The sequence below is a fragment of the Cloeon dipterum genome, chromosome X, assembly GCF_949628265.1.
Source record: "Cloeon dipterum chromosome X, ieCloDipt1.1, whole genome shotgun sequence".
NCBI lineage: Eukaryota > Metazoa > Arthropoda > Insecta > Ephemeroptera > Baetidae > Cloeon > Cloeon dipterum.
The window spans coordinates 28,175,692-28,200,205 of record NC_088790.1 but is presented as its reverse complement, the minus strand read 5'-3'; the positions used below and the strand labels follow the sequence as shown (position 1 = coordinate 28,200,205).

General features: G+C 37.4%; 2 protein-coding genes across 2 annotated transcripts in view; both read left to right on the top strand.

Moving 5' to 3' along the window:
- LOC135946091 (ankyrin repeat and SAM domain-containing protein 1A-like) overlaps positions 1 to 5,462 on the top strand; it is a 44,693-nt gene extending 39,231 nt beyond the window's left edge. Inside the window, exons 8-9 of the mRNA XM_065494138.1 lie at positions 674 to 974; positions 4,975 to 5,462. Coding sequence (XP_065350210.1) covers positions 674 to 974; positions 4,975 to 5,169 — 496 coding nt within the window. The 3' untranslated portion in view covers positions 5,170 to 5,462. The remainder of the gene's footprint in view (positions 1 to 673; positions 975 to 4,974) is intronic.
- Positions 5,463 to 7,537: 2,075 nt separating this feature from the next.
- LOC135946734 (mast cell tryptase-like) lies at positions 7,538 to 17,857 on the top strand. The gene is made up of 5 exons (XM_065495087.1): positions 7,538 to 7,728; positions 8,370 to 8,424; positions 10,206 to 10,443; positions 13,624 to 13,852; positions 16,024 to 17,857. The coding sequence occupies exons 2-5, from the start codon at positions 8,417 to 8,419 to the stop codon at positions 16,539 to 16,541; spliced, it is 993 nt and encodes a 330-aa protein (XP_065351159.1). The 5' UTR covers positions 7,538 to 7,728; positions 8,370 to 8,416; the 3' UTR covers positions 16,542 to 17,857.
- The last annotated feature ends 6,657 nt before the right edge of the window (positions 17,858 to 24,514 follow it).

The window sequence follows — 24,514 nt, the reverse complement described above, 5'->3', positions numbered from 1 at the left end:
TTTGGTAAATAAATTCATTTTCTATATTTTTAAAAAAATGCAATTATTTTAGCTGATTGTACGCTGATTAAGACAATTTTGAACATGATTCAAATGGTTTGCGCTCATTAATTGCTTCAATGACTATATAAATATATAGATTATAGTCATCCATATTAAATTCAAAGAGGAAATTGCAATTTTTCGCTATCTAGTCTTACTTTTCTAATTAAATACTTTTAGTTTGCAATATCGAAACAAGTATCGAATTTAAAAAAGGTCCAAATGATTCAATGAAAAAAATACCTTAAATTTTTAAAGAAATCTTTACTGGAGATAACTGAGAAGTTTCTTAAAAATTACAAAGTTAATCAATTAAGCTCCTTAGTCTTGTAAAATTAAATATGGCTGGCAGGCTCATTGTAAGTTTATATCAAATTTTCTCTTAAAGTTTCTTCAGGAAAATCCGCACGGCAAAATTACAAACCCTGGTTAATTGTTGAGACTTACTATACAAATGGGAAAATGTTATGATTGCTTGGAATTTAAAATTTTGTCGTAAAATTAAATTAAATTGCATAGAGACCCCTTTTGAATATTTTTGTTTGTATCTAATTTTAGCATAACACTGCCAAGAAGATCCATTTTAATCAAGCTCCGATTTCCCTATTTTCATTTTTAATAAATTTTTCAGTGGCGAGGAGAGCGTGTGGGGCGTGTGTCCGCCGCTGCCGCCGGAACGCGTGGACAGTCTCGGCGGAAAGGCGGAGGAGGAGGAGCGGGCGCTGTTGGCGGCGCCGTGGTTCCAGGCGGGCATCCCGCGCGAAATCGCGCTCGAGGTGCTGGCCCAGGAGCCGGTCGGCAGCTTCATGGTGCGCGAGTCGACCACCAAGTTCGGCTGCTACGCCCTCTCGCTGCGCGTGCCCAGGGACTTCCAGCCCTCGGGCATCGCGCACTACCTCATCCTGCGCACCAACCGCGGATACAGAATCAAGGTGGGCTGCTTAAAAATAAACACACACTCCAAAATGTACTGCTTAGTTCGTCAATACACTAGTGTTAGATGGAAACACCGTATACTTTCGTAATAAATTTAATTTTAAGGCATTTTCGCTGCGTTTTCAGACTCAATCTTGTCACTGTGCATTCTGCTTTTAGAATTATTTCTTTGGACGTGCTGAAAACCAAAAACAGTCCAGCCATTCGCTGTAGAAACAATCGGAAAATATTTTTAACTTCAAAAAATAGTATTTTAAGGCGATTGGCTTAACTGATTTTGGTTTCCAGCACGTCAAAAGTATTAAATTTTAAGTAATGAATGCACAGTGGCAGGATTGGGACTGAAATCACAGAGAAAGTGCCTTAAAATCTAAAGTATACGGTGGCACCATCTGCTGGCGGCTTACCCAACTGATTTATTCCGGGAAATTATCTTCTAAAAACATTTAAATTGTGTCAAACTTTAATATTTTTACAATTTGGTCCCGTATAATTCATTTACGCATGCTGGGAATATACAAACCAACAAGTGGCGAGGTTAATTTGCTAGAAAACCTGTGCAGAATAATTTGTATTGCCAAAAAAATTGAAATCCATACTCAAAATTGTCCTAACCTGAAGGAATGAACAAAATTTATGACAGTTTTCTGAAATTCAACTATTGTGAATTTATGAGAAAAATTTAGTGAGTAGTTTTTGCTTTTCATTACTGAGAGATTCATCTTTTAAACTAGAAATAAAATCACGGATTTTTCAAATATTGGAAAAATGCTCGCTCAGTTTTGGTTGTTATCAAGAGGAATTCCTAAAACTAACCGCCATTGCGTAGAATATAATCTTAACTTCGTCTACTGACCTTAAGGAGCTCACACACAGCTAAATAAAAATAAATAAACCAAATAACTCTCTCTAAAATAGCCCTTTTCCAAACTTTTGACATGACTTTTACGTCTACGAAATGAACCGTAAATTTACTCTTTAAAATCTTCCTAATGAACGCAGTATAATCAATTAAGTTGTTTTTCTTTCGCTCAAATCATTAAATAATTAATTATTAATTAAAATAATCGAATATAAATATTTTTGACATATAAAAGGTGGTACTTTGCCATTTATCACTATTTATAGTTGTCAAATTAAACTGAGTTCACTAATTTATTATGTCTTAACAATATTTGTAATATTTTATTGTTTATTTTAAAACATTATTTTGAATTATCTGCAAACAAAATGTTAATTATTAAAAAAATAATTATATTTTACAAATTAAATTTTAACAGAGTAGATGTTAGTATTTCTAATTATTTGATCAAATTTGTTTAACTTAATAATACAAACTCAAATATTTTTCAATACATAAAAATTGCTTTGGACCGAGAGATATAACAAGAGGAAATTAAAGTTCATCATTTCTAAGTGTAAATTCATCTCCGTTATTAATTAATTAATGTATTTTCCAATCACGAAACAGCATAAAAAACACAACATCAGTTTAAAAAGAGAAAATTAACAATTTTTTTAACAAATTTTACTATCTTCCTGGGACGCCAAACGTTTTCAAAATGTGCAAAGCCATGATTTTGTGCGCTATTATTATATGGCACTGGTTTTTAATTTTATTTTTGTTACTGGAGCAAAAAAGCTAGTGACAGTTAGGTGATTTTATCCAATAATTATTAAAAATTCAGGCAAAAAATTCAAAGATTTGAAAGAAACCATATTTTAAGAATAAAAAAATTGCATTCACATTTGCCATGAAATAAAAACGAGAGTGAAATCATTATATAGAAATCATCATGGCAGCTTCCCGGAAATCTCAGAGATGATCAATAAAATATCGAAAGAAGCGAAGTGCAGCCAAGTGATTTCTAATACGGAATTTTCATCGCCGCCAATAAATCTTAGGAATAATAATAAATATTGGAAATGCACTTTCTACGGACGGGAGTGAAATATGTGTCATCGCGGCGCCTTTCCCAAGCAGAGCGGCAGCCTCGCGCGACACGTAACGCACACACACACACACACACACACACACACGCTCGATTTAAATTAATTATTCGAAATGAAGGCGGCGAGACAAAGGCCGCGGCCGCGTTACCCGATTTTAATTGTGCCAGTCTGCTGGCTCTCCGTGATTTTACGTAGAAAATGAAAGTGCGTGCGAATGAATGAACGGCTGCGGCGGCTGCAAAGGCGGCGGCGCACATTTTAAGCGGGAAAAGAAATAAAAGTGCGGCGCAGTTGAATTTTTGCGCCGTTCCGGACGGCAGGCGCAGAAAACAAATTTTTATTTGCCTGCTGACAGAGTGTACGTGTTGTGCAAAGTATAACTGCGCACAACAACAATAAACCAATAATGCCGCCGCGGCCGCTTCTGCACGATTCGTTTGATTTATCAGAAACATTGTCATCGCGGCGGCGCTCACGCGTGTGATTTCACCTTGAACACATTTTTTTATTATTATTATTTCACTTTATTGCGAACAGTTATATTATTCTTTCATTCACAGGCAAAATATGTGTATACACGGAGAAAACGTGAGCGACACGTGCAAATTGTTGCGCAGAAGGCAACAAATATTTTCGCTCCCGACGTAATAGCAATTGACATTTAGTCGTGTGGTCGTGATCGCGTGTTTTTTCCTCGTCGAGAGAGAAATTATTGGAATATAAAGATGAGGAAAACAAAGATGCAGCAAGGCCAAAGGGGATGGAAGATAATAACAATTCTTTCTGAATCGTGAAATTTAAGATGCAACTCATATTTGGGATAATTGCTACAAACGAGACAAAACGAAGAATTCCTAGAGATAATTGCACAACACTCTTGGCCCCCCTCCACCTACTGGAGTTGCTTCAGTAGCATTATATATAAAAATCCCCTTCATTTGAGTTAGTTTACTGGGGTGTTCAGATTGAAATTCATTCTACTGAATGTGGTTTAAAGATTTAAAAAACTGGCACACAAAGCCCCCCTTTCCCTTACCGGAGTTGGCTCAGTTGAGCCTCATTGTTCACGTGGATCGGTGATCCAAACGCATTTTAAACTTATTCAAACGTTTTTTTTTTCATAAATAATGCTTCCTTCTGCAGGCAGACATAGAGAAAATCGTTACAATTCTTTATTTCTAAATTTCTATTATAATTTAATATTTAAAAAAAAAATGTTAAACGGTTTTTATCTTACTTAGAGCATTGAAAGGGGGTCAGAGTGTTTGGTTTAGACCAAAAAATGGCTGCCAATCTCTGAGAAATACTTTATTTAAAAATTGAAACGTCTTAAACTCAATCTTCGGCATGAATTCCCTTAGAATTTTCAGAATTTTACCTGCCACGCCCACTTTTAACGGCCATAGTTTGAAATTTCTGCTCGAATCACTTTCAAATCGCAAGAATTTAACTATTGTAAACGGTTTATTCTTACTTCCAGCATGGAAAAGAGGGTAACAGTGATTAATATTTACAAGAAAAGGCTACCAACCTCCGAAAATTACGTTATTTAAAAGTTAAAACGTCTTAAACTCAATCTTCGATTATCATTTCCTCAGAATTTTACCTGCCACGCCCACTTTTAACGCCCATTATTTGAAAATCGTGCTCCGATGACATAGAAATCGCAAGAATTTAATTCTTGCATATTCCTTTCGACCGTAACAATTCTGGATTTTATTTAAAATGTTCCATGCATTATTTCTCGTACTTCCCGCAATAAAAGGGGGCATAGTGAGTTGTCTAAAGGTCAAAAATGGCGCTAAACCTCCTAGAACTGCCCTATTTCAAAATTTAAACAACTAAAATTTATCTTTCATTTATTATAATTCCCTCTGTTATCATAATATTGCCAGCCACACCCACTTGTCACGCCCATTATTTGATTTTCCCGCCAATGCACCATTAACTAGATTTTTGTAATCCATTCTTAGTAAAACGCATCTAATATTGTAGAGAATTCTTAATTTGTTGCTAATTTTCGTGTAATTTTTCTGTTTTCAGGGTTTCACAAAGGAGTTCAGTTCGATGATGGCGCTGATCACGCATCACTCGGTGATGCCGGAGCTGCTGCCGTGTCCGCTGTCGCTGAGCCGGTACAACCCGAGCTTCGCGCGGCCGTCGGCGGCCGAGGCCGACGCCGACCCTGACTACAACACGCTGGCCGACTTCCGGCGCATGATGGCCGAACTGGCGTGACGCACCTCCGGCCCCCTCGACTGTGATGCCGACCGAGACTGAATTCGTTCATCAGACCCTAGTCCCCAATCCGACGGCTGAGCGAAACGAAACTTGTTCGTGTCAAATTATGATCCAATTTGTTTTAAAACGAAAATTCAAATATGCTGAGAGCTGCCGGCGCCGCTTCCACACTGAACTTGAGAAATGAATCGACCAACTCGATTATTGTGTAGACTCTCTGATAATAATTGTATAATGTTACTATTAATATTGGCTTGACGTCAGAATAAAATGGAATATATCATTGCCAATTTTTGTTTGTTTCATTTTAGATTTAATATTTAAACTACTAAAACCATTCGTTTGCACGTTCCAATATTTTTAAATTTAACAAAATCAAAACAAATTAAAAATTTAATAATCTATTAACGTTCTTCGAAGTCTGGTTTTTTAATGAAAAATGATAAGAGAAGAAAATTTAACTTAAAGAATGTCTTTTAGTGTCAGATTTCAATAAAGCCGTTTTTTTTCAGCGGGGGCCAGATTCATGCGACGCGCAGATATGGCGTCTGGTGGAGTGTGGCGCGAAAAAACGGTCACGTGACAGTGCGAGTCAATATACTGTGACATAATTTTCATTAGTTGTACTAATTTTGTCTTTTGGATCGTAAAAACAAACTCTTGACACTCGTACAGCAATCCAAAGAGAGCTTTTTGCTTCCCACACTCAGACGCCATCTTGGATCTGCGCAGTGGGGACCAATTTTATCGCACATCTGGACCCCACTGGGTTTTTTAAATTTAAAATAAGTGAAAAATCAAGAATACTGAATTTCATTTTTCCTGCTCGTTTTGAATTTGTAGTATTTCATTTAATATTTAATAATATCTCATTCTCTGCATTGAAAATAATAAAATAAACCCATAAAATATTTCAGCGAATTTTTCTGTCAAAGCATTCAAAATAAAAATCAGTCTTGAATAACGTAAATTTCGGCGCATATTTCACCAAATCAAAACTTTCCATCGTGGGCGGCTCGAGCGAGGCGCGAGGCACGTGCTGATTACAGATTTGGCGGGAAACGGCTCATTCGTAATTCGGCGTAACGTGACGATTGCCACCTGTCACGCACACATTTAGCAAATTCGCACTTCAGGCTCCTGCATGGCGATTAGCCTGTCCATTAAACTTTATTTATTTCCAATTCATTGACATTTAACGAATAAAAACAATACTAAAACCACCATGATTTTCAAAACTTAATACGCACTTGAAAATTGTCAGAAAATGTATTAATGACAGGAGGTGGAAAATTAATTATTTAAACAGTTTTAACAATATATTTTTATTTTATAGGGCAATGAATATTTTTAGCTGAATAAAAAAATTTTATGTTTAAAAGTGTGGGTCAAAAATTGTCCGAAGATGATTTTCCTTTGGTTTTAAAATAAATAATACAACAGTATTGTTAAATGATTCCTATTAAAATTAGATTAATTAGTTTTAAAGTAGAGCTTGAGCTGTGATTTTATTTTTTTAAAGGTAAAAAATGTGAAAAATATGTGTGATAAAAGCGCTCTTTGTGGATTTTGAAACAATCCAATTATATTTTTAAATTTAATTCAATATATTGATCAAATTCCAATATGTTAATTAGGCAAATTTACATTTAAATGACGATTTCAAAATTAGAATTATTATTTTAATTTAAAAATTTTTGTTTTTAGAATTTATTAAACCATTCAAATTGTTGCTGAATAGAGTGGAATTTTCCGCGGACGGAATCAATTGTTACTGTTTATCATGTCACTGTCGTAACAAACCTAGAATTTTTTCAATTTTTAATAAAATATTAAAACATTTTAATTATTTTTTCTGGTTTTTTAATTTCCTTTGCTTCGAAAGTTGATGCTTGTCTCCGAAATAGAATAATATTTTTATCTATTTATTGATTCTTCCTACAAGTCTTGCTTACAATTAGTTAGAAATTAAAACAAACAAAAGATTCACCTCAAAATTACATATAATTAAAACGATAAATAAATAAAAGCAATTTAATTAAATTTTAAATTATTTCACAATAATTATAAAAAACCGATTTCCAATTTTGGTGTCTACGATTTAAAAAAAAAATAACTTAGTGCTGAATAAAAGTTTCCAAGTGCGAAATTAGGGTGGTCGGGGACGGCGTGGCCGTGATTGGAGGCGAAGTGGCGAGAGATCGAATTCGAGCGGCTGGATCCGTCCTAGATTCGAAGCTTTTATCAGCGTTTTAGGTCATGCGGGTGCCGAGAACGACGCGAGCACAAGCGCGCGGCAGAGAGGAGGGATGATGCAACCGCGTTTGTTTACAAATACGCGACCGGCGCGAATGTATAAAGGTGATTTACAATAACCACGCGCGACCAGATCGAGTCGTGCCGTTGCCGCTTGCTCGTTACCTTTTCTCCGCACTCTCCGTCACACACTCAAGTCCAACACAATCGCGCGCGCCGCTCGGCCAACAACGCACACCAAGAAGCAAGAAGCCAGCAAGACCCAACAACCATCGAACCGACGCCGACACCCAGCAAAAGGTATTTCCAATTTCACTTTTCATTATTGGCGCAATACGACGCACCGCACACGCATTGCTTACTGATAATGAGCTTCTGCTGAACAAATTGTTGCATAATTTGCAGATTTTTTTTATTTTGTATAAAATAAATTAATTCATTTTATGACTAATTTTACAAATTTTAAAATGGGGTTGGTAGATATTTTTTAATTAATAATAATATTTAGAGAGCAGAATTAAAATTTCTAAACAAAAAATTATAATCGTTGTTGCTGGTTGCGTCGACAATTATATCTAATATAAATTTTGCCTCGTAAATAAAATTCATTAATAGCTCCAAATTTAATCGCTTTTAAAAATTAAACCCTTCAGTTTTTAACTGTTCTAAAAATTTAATTTAACTATCCGAAATTTTATTTTTTATCTGTTAATGTTTTAGGAATAAATGAACCAATATTAATTTCCACCGTTTTCCGCACTAGAAAACTAATTCTATTCCTTCGAAACTGAAAGTAAAAGCAAGACATTCTCGTCTGACGGCTTCTATGAAATTTGAAAGTGATGTGCAAATGATGTTTAATTCAAAATAGATCTCAAACCACTTTCCACTCCTGCGCGTGTAAATTAAATTAACCAAACACACAATTTAATTTGTTTCAGAAACTTGAATCAACACTCGAACCAAAACAAAACAAACACACAAAAAAATGATCAGGTATGTAATTTAATTTTTGCACGCGAATCGGCTTTTCCGCTATCGTATACATATGTATATTCCATAATACGAAAAGCTTTCTCCGCGCGTGCTCGGCGCCTCGCGCGCGCGGTGACATTATTTCCAATTATTATTGGTTTGGTGGCACGCCTTTTTGCAATTAATTGGCATTTGATGCTGAATGAGCGGAAGAAAACTTTTTATATCTGCAAGCGACTTGCATTTTAAGCGGTTTCATATTCATTTTTCTCGTGGCCATTGTTGATCGATAGCACACAGGGAAAATTTCTCTTCTGCACCCATAATTGCACATTGTGTCTGTCTGGAAACGAAGAGAAAAAAAATCCGCGAGTAAAAATGCAACAAAGACATTCAATTGCCTATTGTAGTGTCCGATCCACCGTAAAATTAAACGGTAAAAATGATTGCAAATAAATTTAAAATCCGAAATTTACTTGGTAATTAAATAAATCCTTTTGGGCGCGTGTTTTAATTATTGCGAACTCATCGTCTGAGTATTTTATAACACGTTACGTGTGCGTTTCAAATTTTTGGCAATCGAAATGTGTCAAAGTCAGGTCAATTTCACCGCGACGAGAAATGATCGAATAATCTATCACCTTGGCACAATGCTCCAGAAATTAAACTGCCTATTGTCTGCACTCACACTCACACATGCGACAATCCTACTTCAATTGATGTTGCTCAATTGACTTTGACATAACTTTCGTGACACTTTTTTTAATTCAGTGGACGTTTCCTTGTAGACGCGCGACAAGAATTAATATTTTAATTTCCACTGATTGTATTAATTTATTCATCCGATGATTTGAAGTTAATAATAATGTATATTTCCATTGAGTAAAGTGAAAATCCTAAACTATTTATTTCTTAATTTATTGTTTTTTTTAATTTTTTAGCTACTTGAATTGTTTAAAAAGGATTTTTTTACAAAATAATAAAATAAAAAATTGTTTTTATATTAATTACAATAATTATAACTAAAAAGAAAATTAAGTAATAAATTTTATTCATTATTTTCGCGTTTTAAAAAAGATTTCAAACAAATTTTTCTTGCTATCAAACTCGGAAAAAATTTTAAAGAAAATTTTTATTTGATCTGTTCTAATTTGTAATAATAATAAATTTAAATCAAATAAATCCCATAATACACAATAAGGAATATTTTTTCTTGTTTTTATATTATAGTACTTTCTTGTCCCCTCAATCGATTGAAGGCCGTTATGACCTTTTTAAATATCATAAAGTACATATTTATAATTTTTAAATTGTGTCATTCGTGCTCATTTCTTGTCTACAAATTAATTAGATGCAAAAGAAAAAATACTCATTGCCTTCAATCTTAGAATTTAAATTAAAAGGCACAACTAACTATATTTTTCTTTATTTTTTTATATTTTTTATAAATAGAAAAAAATAAACGCACCACTTTTCACGTTTTTTTTACTTCATTACCATTCTGGTCATAATAATAAAATAAACTAAACCTCAAACAGGATGATTTAATTTACACAATTAAATTTCTCTTTCATTATTTTTATTATTATTTCACAATTGAGTGTGGATCGGAAAAGGCGTGATTGATTAGTTGTGCTATCGCTGCTTTCTCGGCGAGACACGAGGGCCAAGGCCGCGGGCCGACCTGCCTCAACCTATCCCGTCGGCGCGGCGGCATCAATTATAACCGGCCGAGATCCGTGCGCTGACGCAATTATTAATTATAATTATTTCTTTCTTTCTTTCTCTGCTTTCGCCGACAGGACGGCCCTTTTCGTGCTGCTGCTGCCGGCGCTGTTGGCGTCGGGGGCCCGCCTGCCCCGCAGCGGGGGCTTCCAAAAGTTCCCGTCGCTGGTGGCGCCGCCCCCGCAGGCCACCCCGAGACACGCGTGCGGCACCAGGGGCGTCAGCTTCTCGCCGCCCAGGAACTCGTCGCACTCGCCCGTGCTGGCCAAGATCGTCGGCGGCGCCCCATCCCCCTACGGCGCCTACCCCTGGCAGGTCAGTCACGGCAGATTTTTTTAATTAATTCTCCCTGATCAACTCATAATGTTTACACTGATTTTTATAACTTTGATTAAATTTAAAGTGTAAATAAACAAGATTTTATAAAATGTGTTTTCTTAACGTGCTATCGTTTGTCAGAATCGGATCGGCAAATAAATATTAATCTTTTAAAATAATTTAATGAATGAAAACAGTATGATTGGGGTAGCTTTGAATTAAAAGTAAATTTTAGATAGTCAATATTTTTAAATTTCATCAAAACTAGATATAAAATATTTTTATAATCAACTTGTAATTTAATTTTAATAGAATTCAAGTAGAAAATAATTGCAAAGAAAATAAACCCTCTAATTTCTAAACGGTATTAATTTTATAAAATCTAATTTTTAAGGTGACGTTTTAAAATCAACTTTTTTTAAATTTAATCAGTTCTATTGCGAAAACGCGGTAAAAATTGTACAATGCACTTTGAAATTCTACCCTTCCTTTCTGGGCAATCAGTATTTTCTCTCTGGAAATATTTTCCCTTTAAAATAAAAGTTTTTTGGCTCTTCATAAAATTTCCTTAAAAAATGGAAGGCACGATTTAGCTCAAATCCTGTCTATGTTTCGCTATTTTCATCTCCGAGAACAATTATTTAACTTTGACTGTTGTTAAAAAAAATTTATCGCCCGTTTTGGCTATAGACGATTTTAAAACTGAATTTGAATTTATTAATATTTTTAAAATCCATCAAAACTAAAAATTACTTCTGTAATCAACCTTTAATTTAATTTAAATAGAAATTTAAAGTATAAAAATGTGCTTCTACTTCTGTACTTAAAGCTTTGTTTCTCTTAAAAATTGCAGCTTTCTGATAAACTCAAATTTGTTAAGTGAAATTTTCAAATCAACATATTTTGAACCAACTGATTCACTTTAAAAGTGTAGTTTTCCTTTCCAAGCAATCAGAATTTTCACTCTAGAAATTCATTAAATTTTCACTCTCTTCATAAAATTGTTATTTTTTTGGAAGAGCTTAAAATTTGAAACATTCTTAATTTATGAAAGTCATGATTGAGCTCAAAATCCTCTCTATTTATTGCTATTTTCATCTCTGAGAGAATGATTTATTTAGCCTCGACTAGCAGTCAAAACTGTTGAAAATAAATTGAAATCCTCCTTTTCGATTAAAGACGGTTTTAAATTATTAATTATTTGGCTCTGTAAATGATGAAATAAACTATAGAAAGGAGGGGCCAAAGCTGAAAATTTCTTTGTTATGTGTTTTGCATTTTAGTTCAGTTATATTGTGACAAGATTTTAATACTAAACCATATTTATTGAAATTTATAATTTCTGCTTTTCTCTTTTTAATCATTTCTGTTAAAATTAAGATGAGAATTGAATTTGTTAAATTTATTGCAAAAATTCACAGTCATAAGCGCAGATTAAAGTAATTTAATTTGTTGATATAACATTAAAAATATATTTTTGCTGTGCAAACGATGCAAATAATGTGTGAAAATATGATACATGATGTACACCGTCCTTTTTCAATTTTTAAAATTTTAATTCCTGCGAATATTGATATTTAACTCAAGTGTCTAATTGAAACCTCGTGCGGTTGAACATGTGTGTTTTTTTTGTAGCTGTTTCGCCAGAACGTGATTTCATTTAGACGAACAGAACGCGAGCCCCAAGAGAATGAATTTCCACGTACAAATCTCTCCTGGCAAGACGTGTTTGCTTTGCTCGCTGCTTGCGCGTTTTATTGCGTGGTTAGCAAACGAGCAGCGGAATTCAACGCAACAAACTGATTAATGTATTTATTTTCGAAATAAATTACGGACGCATAATTAATTTGCGTCCGCTAGATTTGCTTACTCACGTTAGCCCTATACAACAATAAGAAAGGCTCGTTTTAGAAAGAATCGTCATCACGCCTGATGCCTGACTCAACAAGGAACTGGTTTTCGCTCGTAAATTACTAATTAATGCGAAAAATAAAACCGATTTCATAAATTTTGTAATTGGGCAACGGTGAATCGGTGTTTTTCCACATTCTTACCACGTTGTTACGGTTGTCACGACAAAACACGCACGTTTTCTTTATTTCTCAGACCGAGTAAGGCGCAGTTTTGCACACGTGTTGTTGTAAACTTTTATATTATTTATGTTTTCTGACAGAAAACGGTGAAGTTGCGAAACAAAAGTGTCTCTCGTCGGAAAGAGAGATTGTTGAGAGGCAAACAACAAACACGCGCGTTAAGTGGTCCATTCGATGCGTCACGCAATCGGGGCTAACGAGTCAGCAGTCGCCGCGATGTCTGCCAAGACCGTGGCTAGGATTGCCAGCAGCCGAAAAATTAGAAAAAAAATTTAAATCGAAAGTAAAAATAAGACCATGCGCTAGACAGGTTTAAAACAAAAAATCTGAGCAAGAAAAACAGTGTTTTTTTTTTGTTTCGGGAAAGATTTACGCTTAAAAATAATGATAGCTTCTTTAAAAAAAATCAAAATTTAAATTTTGCTCTTCATTCTTTCCAAAATAGCCACCTCTGAAAGTTATTAAAATGAAAAACTAATTTCTCTGAGATGATTCTCGAATAAATTAAATTAATTTTGGCCATTTAAAGTTTTAAAAATAAATTTTTAAAGGTTCTCTAACGGCCAGTTCGAAATTCCAGACGAATTTTGGGCGAAAATAGTAAATTTGATAAACATTTACTCAATAGGAAAAAACTGGAAATTTATTCAGCTTTCTGAATTCAGTCAGTTTTTGACGCTACTATCAACTGGTGAATTTAAATCAGGTCAAACACAGACCCATTTCAAAAATCTGCAATTTTTTAAAAAAAAATAAAAATTTCTTTCGAGACTCAAAAGCACCATTTTTTATATTCTCAGCTATTAAATTTTCATAATTTTTCTCACCCGGAAGCAATTAATTTAATTTGCTAAAAAAATAAGGCGTAACCGGTAAAATTCGAAAAATTAGATTTAGGGGCACTTTTGGTCGGAAGCACATGAAAAAATAGCCTTTTTCAAGATTTATCTTATTTTAAAATAAAAAAATCACAATCAATCCACTTTCTCCCAATTTTAAATCAGTAAAAAATATTCTTAATTGAGAATTTCCCGTTTGATTTGAGCTTGGTAACCCTGACTAACTGACTGAATGGGCTCTGCAGGTGGAGCTGCTCGTCTGGCGACCTAAAAAGTCGCGGTACGAACACCAGTGCGGCGGAGCGGTGATCGGCTCGCTGCTCGTGCTCACCGCGGCGCACTGCGTCGCCGACGAGGACGTCAAGCCGCGCCTGCTGCGCATCGCCATCGGCCAGTACAGACGCAACCAGCCCGACGCCTACGAGCAGACCTTCAAGGCCAGCTCCGTCGTCATCCACCCTGACTTCAGGAAGTGTATGCACCCTTTCCCTAATTCTTAATATATTTCGAAAGGAACTAAATATGTGATTAGTTTGGATGCTGTCTAAGATTTAATGCCGTTGCAAGCTAGAGAAATGCATAGTATGAAAGAATTCCAGGGAAATAATTGAAAGAAAAAAGGAAAAAATCTGCTACTCCTCAAAAGGTGTATAAATTATATTTTTATTCCTGCAGTTATAAATTGAGAAAAACTTCTGGCGATAATTTTCTGTGAGCGAATTGTTTTTAAACCTAATTATTAGATCAGATGTTGATAGAAACAGGAGACTTTTAGGAATTTAATTTGATAAAATACTAAAATTTATATAGACACCGCAATAAGAAATAATTAATACCTGGTTTAAAAAACCAACACCTCAGGAAATCCAATATCGTCTGAATAATACATGATTATATCGCTCTCAAAAACCAACTTTTTATTAAAAATAGCTCTAGGAAACGTTAGAATTCACATATGGATGGTTGAAACTATGAAGTTCACGTGTCTCTTTCCCTGGAATTAATTTAAATATTTTGGAGCAATAATTCACCAGTTGCAAATGGCTCTTAATGTTTGATAGATGGCGCTTGCGATTATTTTAATTTTTAAGACACTTTCGCCGTTATTTTAGATTTAATCCTGCAACTGTGCATTCTCTGCCAAAAAAGAAATATTTTTATTTGCTTAAAATAAAAAATAGTTTAGCCAATTGCCGTAGGAACGTCAGCCAAGATTTATTATTTAAAATTTTACGTTTCTACAGCAATTTAACTCATTTTTTACTAATTTTTGGTTTGCGCAAATAAAAAAACCTACATGTTCTGGAAAAAACCCTCTGCTATTGCAAAAAACTGTTTTGAGCTGTTTTAATGCAATTTTGCACATTTTTATTGAAGATAAAAATGAGGGATTTTTAAAAAATCCGTATAAAAACTATTAGTTTAAACAAAAACCCAAAAATATTCAAAACCTTCGTAATTTTCCAAAACTTCTTAATTGTTTGGCAAAAAATTTGACCTTTTTGCAGGGTTTGCCAATTTTGCAATGCGCAAAAATGCACCTCTGGTTTTTGGCGGAAAAAACAGCTGGAAAAACCTACCATATTTGAGTTTTCCGCATTTTTTTTAATTTAACCCAAAAAAGTCATATATTGCACACAAATTTTAATTTGGAAAATTACTGCGAGAGTTGAAATTATTGGTCTTCTGGTGAAACCAATAGCTTAAATGCTGATTTCTTTATTAAATCCCTATTTTTGGTCATCCATAATGGGAAATTTTTATCTTCAATATTACGAATACACTTGTTTCGGGAAAAATGTGAAAAGTTGAAGAAAAAAACCACAAAAAACATTTTTTTGCAATGCTGTGGGATTTTTGGCGAACCCTGCTTTTTTGGGGTTAAATTCGGAAAAATGCAGAAATATAGTGGTGCATTTTTGTGCAGTGTCAAACCGTGGTTAAAATAATAATTTTGGCAAAATGAGTAGAGAGACAGAAGCAACTAAGATTCCCCAAGTGGATTCACATGTAGGCTGGATATTTCAGCGGAAGGGTGGGTTGTACATACGTAAATGATTGGTAGACAAAAACACAGGATCGCGCTCGAATGCAAATTTCACATGACAGAAAGTTGGTTGTAGAGCGTGATTGCGAAATACACAGTATCAGGATTGAGACTTAAAAGAATCACGGCGAAAGTGCCTTGAAATTGTCCTAATTATATTGGTGCCATCTGTTTAACAACATTTTTGGCGTCACAAACAATTTAATTCACTAAAATATAATTTAAATTAACATTTTGATTTTATTAATTTTATTTAGATATTTTTTAATATTGTTCATTGTGTGTTATGAAATAAGGTCGAAGCTGAAACTATTTGAAAAAGAAAATTAACCAAGTTTTTTTTAATTTGTAAACGAGAGTTAGGTCTTATTTAGCGCATCGATCACGTTACAAATATAAATAATTCTAGTTTGAATAACAGTTAACGTAGTAAAAAATTTATTTTTTAATCGCTTCTGATTGGAAATTGGAACTAAAATAATTAACTAGCGAGATTTGGACATTTTGGGCCTCTTCAAAAATCGTTTTCATCCAAAATATTTATTCCTTTTATGACTTTCTGAGTTTGTACTTGAGAGAGTGCGAATTTTGTTTACAGCCGGCCCGTACAGCAACGACATCGCGGTGATCCGCGTGAAGGACGCGGCGGTGGCCTCCTACGGACACCTGGCCTCGAGCCGCGGCCGGGCCATCCAGTTCGACACGCACGTGCGCGCCATCTGCCTTCCGGAGAGTTTCGAGGACGTGCAGCGCGACACGTGGTGCACGGTGACGGGGTGGGGCGCGCAGGACTCGGACGACAAGGACAGTCTGTCGGTGGTGCTGCGGGCCGCGTCGGTGCCGGTGGTGCCGCTGGAGCAGTGCCGCCGTCCGGAGGTGTACGGCGGCCGCAGACAGGCCATCCTGGACAGCATGCTGTGCGCGGGCTCGCTCGAGGGCGGCATCGACGCCTGCGGCGGCGACTCGGGCGGCCCCCTCGCCTGCGAGTCCTCCGGACGCCACGTGCTCATGGGCGTCGTCTCGTGGGGCGACGGATGCGGCAAGAAGAACCGTCCCGGCGTCTACACCAAGGTGTCTCACTTCATCGACTGGATCGACTCGGTGAACCGCGAGTAAGATGGCCGCTGCTAGCGGCGGCCAACCACGATTGTCATGCGCGAAACTGAATTAGGACCATAATTTTTGCGACGCCTGCCCACCGGATGAGCACTGATACTGTAGAGAATAATTCATCAATAAATATAAATCGTTAAATTTGTGAAATCACACCGGGGTCCGGGTTGTTGCCGGTCAGAAGTCAATATGGCGTCGAAATGTATAGTTGTTTGAATATTCCCGCATTTTGAAGCTGCGCAGTAAATTTGTGCGCATCGTAAGCATGCGCAGTATGATCTGATCGCTTCTTCATATCTCAGAGAGGCTGAAACTCATTACTGCGCACGCGTGACCCAAATTAAAACGTTCTGCGCAGTCGTAATTCCCACCGGGGTCCGGGTTGCGATCTGTGTTAGTTCCCACCGGTCAGAAGTCAATATGGCGTCCAAATAATGGAGGCCTATCAGGATACAGTCCAGCGGCCAATCAGAAGCGTCAAAAAAGAGGCGTGCCGACCTAATAATTTCATTTCCCGCGTATTTTGTTACATTTCCATTGGCCTGATATGCCATCTAACGGTCGATTCACCAATTACCGGACTAATCAGCTCTTAGCAAGGAAATAACACCAAAAATATTCATTGTGCTGACGGTATTTTCATGTTAAATTTTCCAAACCAATTTCATATTACGTTTGAAACTTCCCGCTGAACTCTACCAGACGCCATATCTGCGTCCCCGGTGTGAAATCACACACCTGCCCCCTCTCTCGCACTGGAACAGGTCTACTTGTTACTGAAAATTTTCTGATAATATATTATTTTAAAAACTTAAGCTCAACTGTACGGTATCTTTATCTCGACGGGACATTTTCCCGCGCAAATTTGTAAAAATAAAATTCATCTCTTCGGCCGGCCGATGAGTTGCGGTTTCGCAACAGACTAGTCAGCAACATCTAGTTCTATTGATTAATGTGTATACGTTTAGGACGGCTTATATTATATATTTTTATACTACTGTAATTCATATTATTTATTCCCGGCTGCGGATTCGCACGCTGTTTTCTATAAATTTTGAGACTAATTATTTTTACGGCATTTTTTATACGTAATTTATTGTTGTTCAACAATGTGTACGCAAAGGTAACCGCAGGAAGGACGCGCCACCGGACATTTTTAATCTCGAGACTGTGATACGGATCTCTGCTCGCTCTTCTGTAGCCTGCACGACAAGACTTGATGAGCTGCATGCGCCTGCTTACTTATAATGTTTTTTACAGTTATTTTTATACCTTTTGTATCTGCAATGTGTACTAAAATATTTCGATGCTTGAACCAACCTTCACTTGTTTCATTTTTATTGCAATCACCCAGCAAAAAATCACCAAAAAATAAGCCAGGTGAATTTTGGAATGATAAAAATCACAGTTGCCAAACGAAAATAAAATAACGGAATTGAATGACAAATATTTGCAAATTTATATTAAAATCATACAAATAAATTTGTTTCAAAACATTTAACTTAATGTAATCCATCATGGTTCCTGAATTTCAATAAAAAATGTTCTTTTCAGAAAAGCACTGAAGCCACGAGAAATTAATAGTGCGCATGCGTGGTCGGCAACTGGCGTTGGCTCTGGCAGTGGGAGGAGCGAAGAGTCACCATAAGAGGGGAAGGAGTGGGGGCGACCAAGCGACGATTGCCCCCACTCCTTCCCCTCGTTTGATGACTGGCTGCTGCTTCGCTTCTCCTACTCTCACTCTCATTAGTCTTTAACTGGCAGTGACGGGAAGAGGACGTGCGCGGTGCCGGTCTGCAGCCGCGCTTGATGACTGAGGGGCCGGCGACTGCAGCGACCACCAGATGACCATCGAGGACCGCGCACAAATTTCAGGTGAGTCGAATTCCTTTTTTTCTTTTCAGCAGGGTTATACGCCCCCCGGAGTCCTTGACGCAGGCGGGCGTAAACCCTGCTGTTTTTTCTTTTAAATTTCCCATTTTTATTAAATCCTCAACAGAGTTCAATGCCCCCCGACGTCCTCGGCATAGGCAGGTGTAAACTCTGCTGTTTTTTCTTTAAAATTTCCCTTTTTTATTAAATCCTCAGCAGAGTTCAATGCCCCCCGACGTCCTCGGCGTAGGCGGGTGTAAACTCTGCTGTTTTTTCTTTTAAATTTCCCTTTTTTATTAAATTCTCAGCAGAGTTCAATGCCCCCCGACGTCCTCGGCGTAGGCGGGCGAAAACTCTGCTGTTTTTTCTTTTAAATTTCCCTTTTTTTATTTAAATTCTCAGCAGAGTGGAGCGCCCCCCGACGTCTTCGGCGTAGGCGGGTGAAAACTCTGCTGTTTTTTCTTTTAAATTTCCCTTTTTTATTAAATCCTCAGCAGAGTTCAATGCCCCCCGACGTCCTCGGCGTAGGCGGGTGTAAACTCTGCTGTTTTTTCTTTTAAATTTCCCTTTCTTATTAAATCCTCAGCAGAGTTCAATGCCCCCCGACGTCCTCGGCGTAGGCGGGCGAAAACTCTGCTGTTTTTTCTTTTAAATTTCCCTTTTTTTATTTAAATTCTCAGCAGAGTGGAGCGCCCCCCGACGTCTTCGGCGTAGGCGGGTGAAAACTCTGCTGTTTTTTCTTTTAAATTTCCATTTTTTATTAAATTCTCAGCAGAGTTTAACGCGTAAACTCTGCTGTTTTTTCTTTTAAATTTCCCTTTTTTTATTTAAATTCTCAGCAGAGTGGAGCGCCCCCCGACGTCTTCGGCGTAGGCGGGTGAAAACTCTGCTGTTTTTTCTTTTAAATTTCCATTTTTTATTAAATTCTCAGCAGAGTTTAACGCGTAAACTCTGCTGTTTTTTCTTTTAAATTTCCCTTTTTTTATTTAAATTCTCAGCAGAGTGGAGCGCCCCCCGACGTCTTCGGCGTAGGCGGGTGAAAACTCTGCTGTTTTTTCTTTTAAATTTCCATTTTTTATTAAATTCTCAGCAGAGTTTAACGCGTAAACTCTGCTGTTTTTTCTTTTAAATTTCCCTTTTTTTATTTAAATTCTCAGCAGAGTGGAGCGCCCCCCGACGTCTTCGGCGTAGGCGGGTGAAAACTCTGCTGTTTTTTCTTTTAAATTTCCATTTTTTATTAAATTCTCAGCAGAGTTTAACGCGTAAACTCTGCTGTTTTTTCTTTTAAATTTCCTTTTTTTATTTAAATTCTCAGCAGAGTGGAGCGCCCCCCGACGTCTTCGGCGTAGGCGGGTGAAAACTCTGCTGTTTTTTCTTTTAACTTTCCCTTTTTTATTAAATTCTCAGCAGAGTTTAACGCGTAAACTCTGCTGTTTTTTCTTTTAAATTTCCCTTTTTTTATTTAAATTCTCAGCAGAGTGGAGCGCCTCCCGACGTCTTTGGCGTAGGCGGGTGAAAACTCTGCTGTTTTTTTCTTTTAAATTTCCCTTTTTTATTAAATTCTCAGCAGAGTGGAGCGCCTCCCGACGTCTTTGGCGTAGGCGGGTGAAAACTCTGCTGTTTTTTCTTTTAAATTTCCATTTTTTATTAAATTCTCAGCAGAGTTTAACGCGTAAACTCTGCTGTTTTTTCTTTTAAATTTCCCTTTTTTTATTTAAATTCTCAGCAGAGTGGAGCGCCTCCCGACGTCTTTGGCGTAGGCGGGTGAAAACTCTGCTGTTTTTTTCTTTTAAATTTCCCTTTTTTATTAAATTCTCAGCAGAGTGGAGCGCCTCCCGACGTCTTTGGCGTAGGCGGGTGAAAACTCTGCTGTTTTTTTCTTTTAAATTTCCCTTTTTTATTAAATTCTCAGCAGAGTGGAGCGCCTCCCGACGTCTTTGGCGAAGGCGGGAGAAAACTCTGCTGTTTTTTTCTTTTAAATTTCCCTTTTTTATTAAATTCTCAGCAGAGTGGAGCGCCTCCCGACGTCTTTGGCGTAGGCGGGTGAAAACTCTGCTGTTTTTTCTTTTAAATTTCCATTTTTCATTAAATTCTCAGCAGAGTGGAGCGCCCTCCGACGTCTTCGGCGTAGGCGGGTGAAAACTCTGCTGTTTTTTCTTTTAACTTTCCCTTTTTTATTAAATTCTCAGCAGAGTTTAACGCGTAAACTCTGCTGTTTTTTCTTTTAAATTTCCCTTTTTTTATTTAAATTCTCAGCAGAGTGGAGCGCCTCCCGACGTCTTTGGCGTAGGCGGGTGAAAACTCTGCTGTTTTTTTCTTTTAAATTTCCCTTTTTTATTAAATTCTCAGCAGAGTGGAGCGCCTCCCGACGTCTTCGGCGTAGGCGGGTGAAAACTCTGCTGTTTTTTCTTTTAAATTTCAATTTTTTATTAAATTCTCAGCAGAGTTTAACGCGTAAACTCTGCTGTTTTTTCTTTTAAATTTCCTTTTTTTATTTAAATTCTCAGCAGAGTGGAGCGCCCCCCGACGTCTTCGGCGTAGGCGGGTGAAAACTCTGCTGTTTTTTCTTTTAACTTTCCCTTTTTTATTAAATTCTCAGCAGAGTTTAACGCGTAAACTCTGCTGTTTTTTCTTTTAAATTTCCCTTTTTTTATTTAAATTCTCAGCAGAGTGGAGCGCCTCCCGACGTCTTTGGCGTAGGCGGGTGAAAACTCTGCTGTTTTTTTCTTTTAAATTTCCCTTTTTTATTAAATTCTCAGCAGAGTGGAGCGCCTCCCGACGTCTTCGGCGTAGGCGGGTGAAAACTCTGCTGTTTTTTCTTTTAAATTTCCATTTTTTATTAAATTCTCAGCAGAGTTTAACGCGTAAACTCTGCTGTTTTTTCTTTTAAATTTCCCTTTTTTTATTTAAATTCTCAGCAGAGTGGAGCGCCTCCCGACGTCTTTGGCGTAGGCGGGTGAAAACTCTGCTGTTTTTTTCTTTTAAATTTCCCTTTTTTATTAAATTCTCAGCAGAGTGGAGCGCCTCCCGACGTCTTTGGCGTAGGCGGGTGAAAACTCTGCTGTTTTTTTCTTTTAAATTTCCCTTTTTTATTAAATTCTCAGCAGAGTGGAGCGCCTCCCGACGTCTTTGGCGTAGGCGGGTGAAAACTCTGCTGTTTTTTCTTTTAAATTTCCATTTTTTATTAAATTCTCAGCAGAGTTTAACGCGTAAACTCTGCTGTTTTTTCTTTTAAATTTCCCTTTTTTTATTTAAATTCTCAGCAGAGTGGAGCGCCTCCCGACGTCTTTGGCGTAGGCGGGTGAAAACTCTGCTGTTTTTTTCTTTTAAATTTCCCTTTTTTATTAAATTCTCAGCAGAGTGGAGCGCCTCCCGACGTCTTTGGCGTAGGCGGGTGAAAACTCTGCTGTTTTTTTCTTTTAAATTTCCCTTTTTTATTTAAATTCTCAGCAGAGTGGAGCGCCTCCCGACGTCTTCGGCGTAGGCGGGTGAAAACTCTGCTGGTTTTTTCTTTTAAATTTCCCTTTTTTTATTTAAGTTCTCAGCAGAGTGGAGCGCCTCCCGACGTCTTTGGCGTAGGCGGGTGAAAACTCTGCTGTTTTTTCTTTTAAATTTCCATTTTTCATTAAATTCTCAGCAGAGTGGAGCGCCTCCCGACGTCTTTGGCGTAGGCGGGTGAAAACTCTGCTGTTTTTTCTTTTAAATTTCCATTTTTCATTAAATTCTCAGCAGAGTGGAGCGCCCTCCGACGTCTTCGGCGTAGGCGGGTGAAAACTCTGCTGTTTTTTTCTTTTAAATTTCCCTTTTTTATTAAATTCTCAGCAGAGTGGAGCGCCTCCCGACGTCTTTGGCGTAGGCGGGTGAAAACTCTGCTGTTTTTTCTTTTAAATTTCCATTTTTCATTAAATTCTCAGCAGAGTGGAGCGCCCTCCGACGTCTTCGGCGTAGGCGGGTGAAAACTCTGCTGTTTTTTCTTTTAAATTTCCATTTTTTATTAAATTCTCAGCAGAGTTTAACGCGAAAACTCTGCTGTTTTTTCTTTTAAATTTCCTTTTTTTATTTAAATTCTCAGCAGAGTGGAGCGCCCCCCGACGTCTTCGGCGTAGGCGGGTGAAAACTCTGCTGTTTTTTCTTTTAACTTTCCCTTTTTTATTAAATTCTCAGCAGAGTTTAACGCGTAAACTCTGCTGTTTTTTCTTTTAAATTTCCCTTTTTTTATTTAAATTCTCAGCAGAGTGGAGCGCCTCCCGACGTCTTTGGCGTAGGCGGGTGAAAACTCTGCTGTTTTTTTCTTTTAAATTTCCCTTTTTTATTAAATTCTCAGCAGAGTGGAGCGCCTCCCGACGTCTTCGGCGTAGGCGGGTGAAAACTCTGCTGTTTTTTCTTTTAAATTTCCATTTTTTATTAAATTCTCAGCAGAGTTTAACGCGTAAACTCTGCTGTTTTTTCTTTTAAATTTCCCTTTTTTTATTTAAATTCTCAGCAGAGTGGAGCGCCTCCCGACGTCTTTGGCGTAGGCGGGTGAAAACTCTGCTGTTTTTTTCTTTTAAATTTCCCTTTTTTATTAAATTCTCAGCAGAGTGGAGCGCCTCCCGACGTCTTTGGCGTAGGCGGGTGAAAACTCTGCTGTTTTTTTCTTTTAAATTTCCCTTTTTTATTAAATTCTCAGCAGAGTGGAGCGCCTCCCGACGTCTTTGGCGTAGGCGGGTGAAAACTCTGCTGTTTTTTTCTTTTAAATTTCCCTTTTTTATTAAATTCTCAGCAGAGTGGAACGCCCCCCGACGTCTTCGGCGTAGGCGGGTGAAAACTCTGCTGTTTTTTCTTTTAAATTTCCCTTTTTCATTAAATTCTCAGCAGAGTGGAACGCCCCCCGACGTCTTCGGCGTAGGCGGGTGAAAACTCTGCTGTTTTTTCTTTTAAATTTCCCTTTTTTATTAAATTCTCAGCAGAGTTTAACGCGTAAACTCTGCTGTTTTTTCTTTTAAATTTCCCTTTTTTTATTTAAGTTCTCAGCAGAGTGGAGCGCCCCCCGACGTCTTTGGCGTAGGCGGGTGAAAACTCTGCTGGTTTTTTCTTTTAAATTTCCCTTTTTTATTAAATTCTCAGCAGAGTGGAACGCCCCCCGACGTCTTCGGCGTAGGCGGGTGAAAACTCTGCTGGTTTTTTCTTTTAAATTTCCCTTTTTTATTAAATTCTCAGCAGAGTGGAACGCCTCCCGACGTCTTTGGCGTAGGCGGGTGAAAACTCTGCTGGTTTTTTCTTTTAAATTTCCCTTTTTTATTAAATTCTCAGCAGAGTGGAACGCCTCCCGACGTCTTTGGCGTAGGCGGGTGAAAACTCTGCTGGTTTTTTCTTTTAAATTTCCCTTTTTTATTAAATTCTCAGCAGAGTGGAACGCCCCCCGACGTCTTCGGCGTAGGCGGGTGAAAACTCTGCTGTTTTTTCTTTTAAATTTCCCTTTTTTATTAAATTCTCAGCAGAGTTTAACGCGTAAACTCTGCTGTTTTTTCTTTTAAATTTCCCTTTTTTTATTTAAGTTCTCAGCAGAGTGGAGCGCCTCCCGACGTCTTCGGCGTAGGCGGGTGAAAACTCTGCTGGTTTTTTCTTTTAAATTTCCCTTTTTTATTAAATTCTCAGCAGAGTGGAACGCCTCCCGACGTCTTTGGCGTAGGCGGGTGAAAACTCTGCTGTTTTTTTCTTTTAAATTTCCCTTTTTTATTAAATTCTCAGCAGAGTGGAGCGCCCCCCGACGTCTTTGGCGTAGGCGGGTGAAAACTCTGCTGTTTTTTCTTTTAAATTTCCATTTTTTATTATATTCTCAGCAGAGTTTAACGCGTAAACTCTGCTGTTTTTTCTTTTAAATTTCCCTTTTTTTATTTAAATTCTCAGCAGAGTGGAGCGCCTCCCGACGTCTTTGGCGTAGGCGGGTGAAAACTCTGCTGGTTTTTTCTTTTAAATTTCCCTTTTTCATTAAATTCTCAGCAGAGTGGAGCGCCCTCCGACGTCTTCGGCGTAGGCGGGTGAAAACTCTGCTGGTTTTTTCTTTTAAATTTCCCTTTTTTATTAAATTCTCAGCAGAGTGGAACGCCCCCCGACGTCTTTGG

What these genes read in the sequence shown, in the direction of transcription:
- LOC135946734 (XM_065495087.1), top strand. An exon ending in ACGGCGCCTACCCCTGGCAG is followed by an intron (nt 10,444 to 13,623) that starts GTCAGTCACGGC and finishes TGGGCTCTGCAG; the next exon opens with GTGGAGCTGCTCGTCTGGCG. An exon ending in CCACCCTGACTTCAGGAAGT is followed by an intron (nt 13,853 to 16,023) that starts GTATGCACCCTT and finishes TTTTGTTTACAG; the next exon opens with CCGGCCCGTACAGCAACGAC.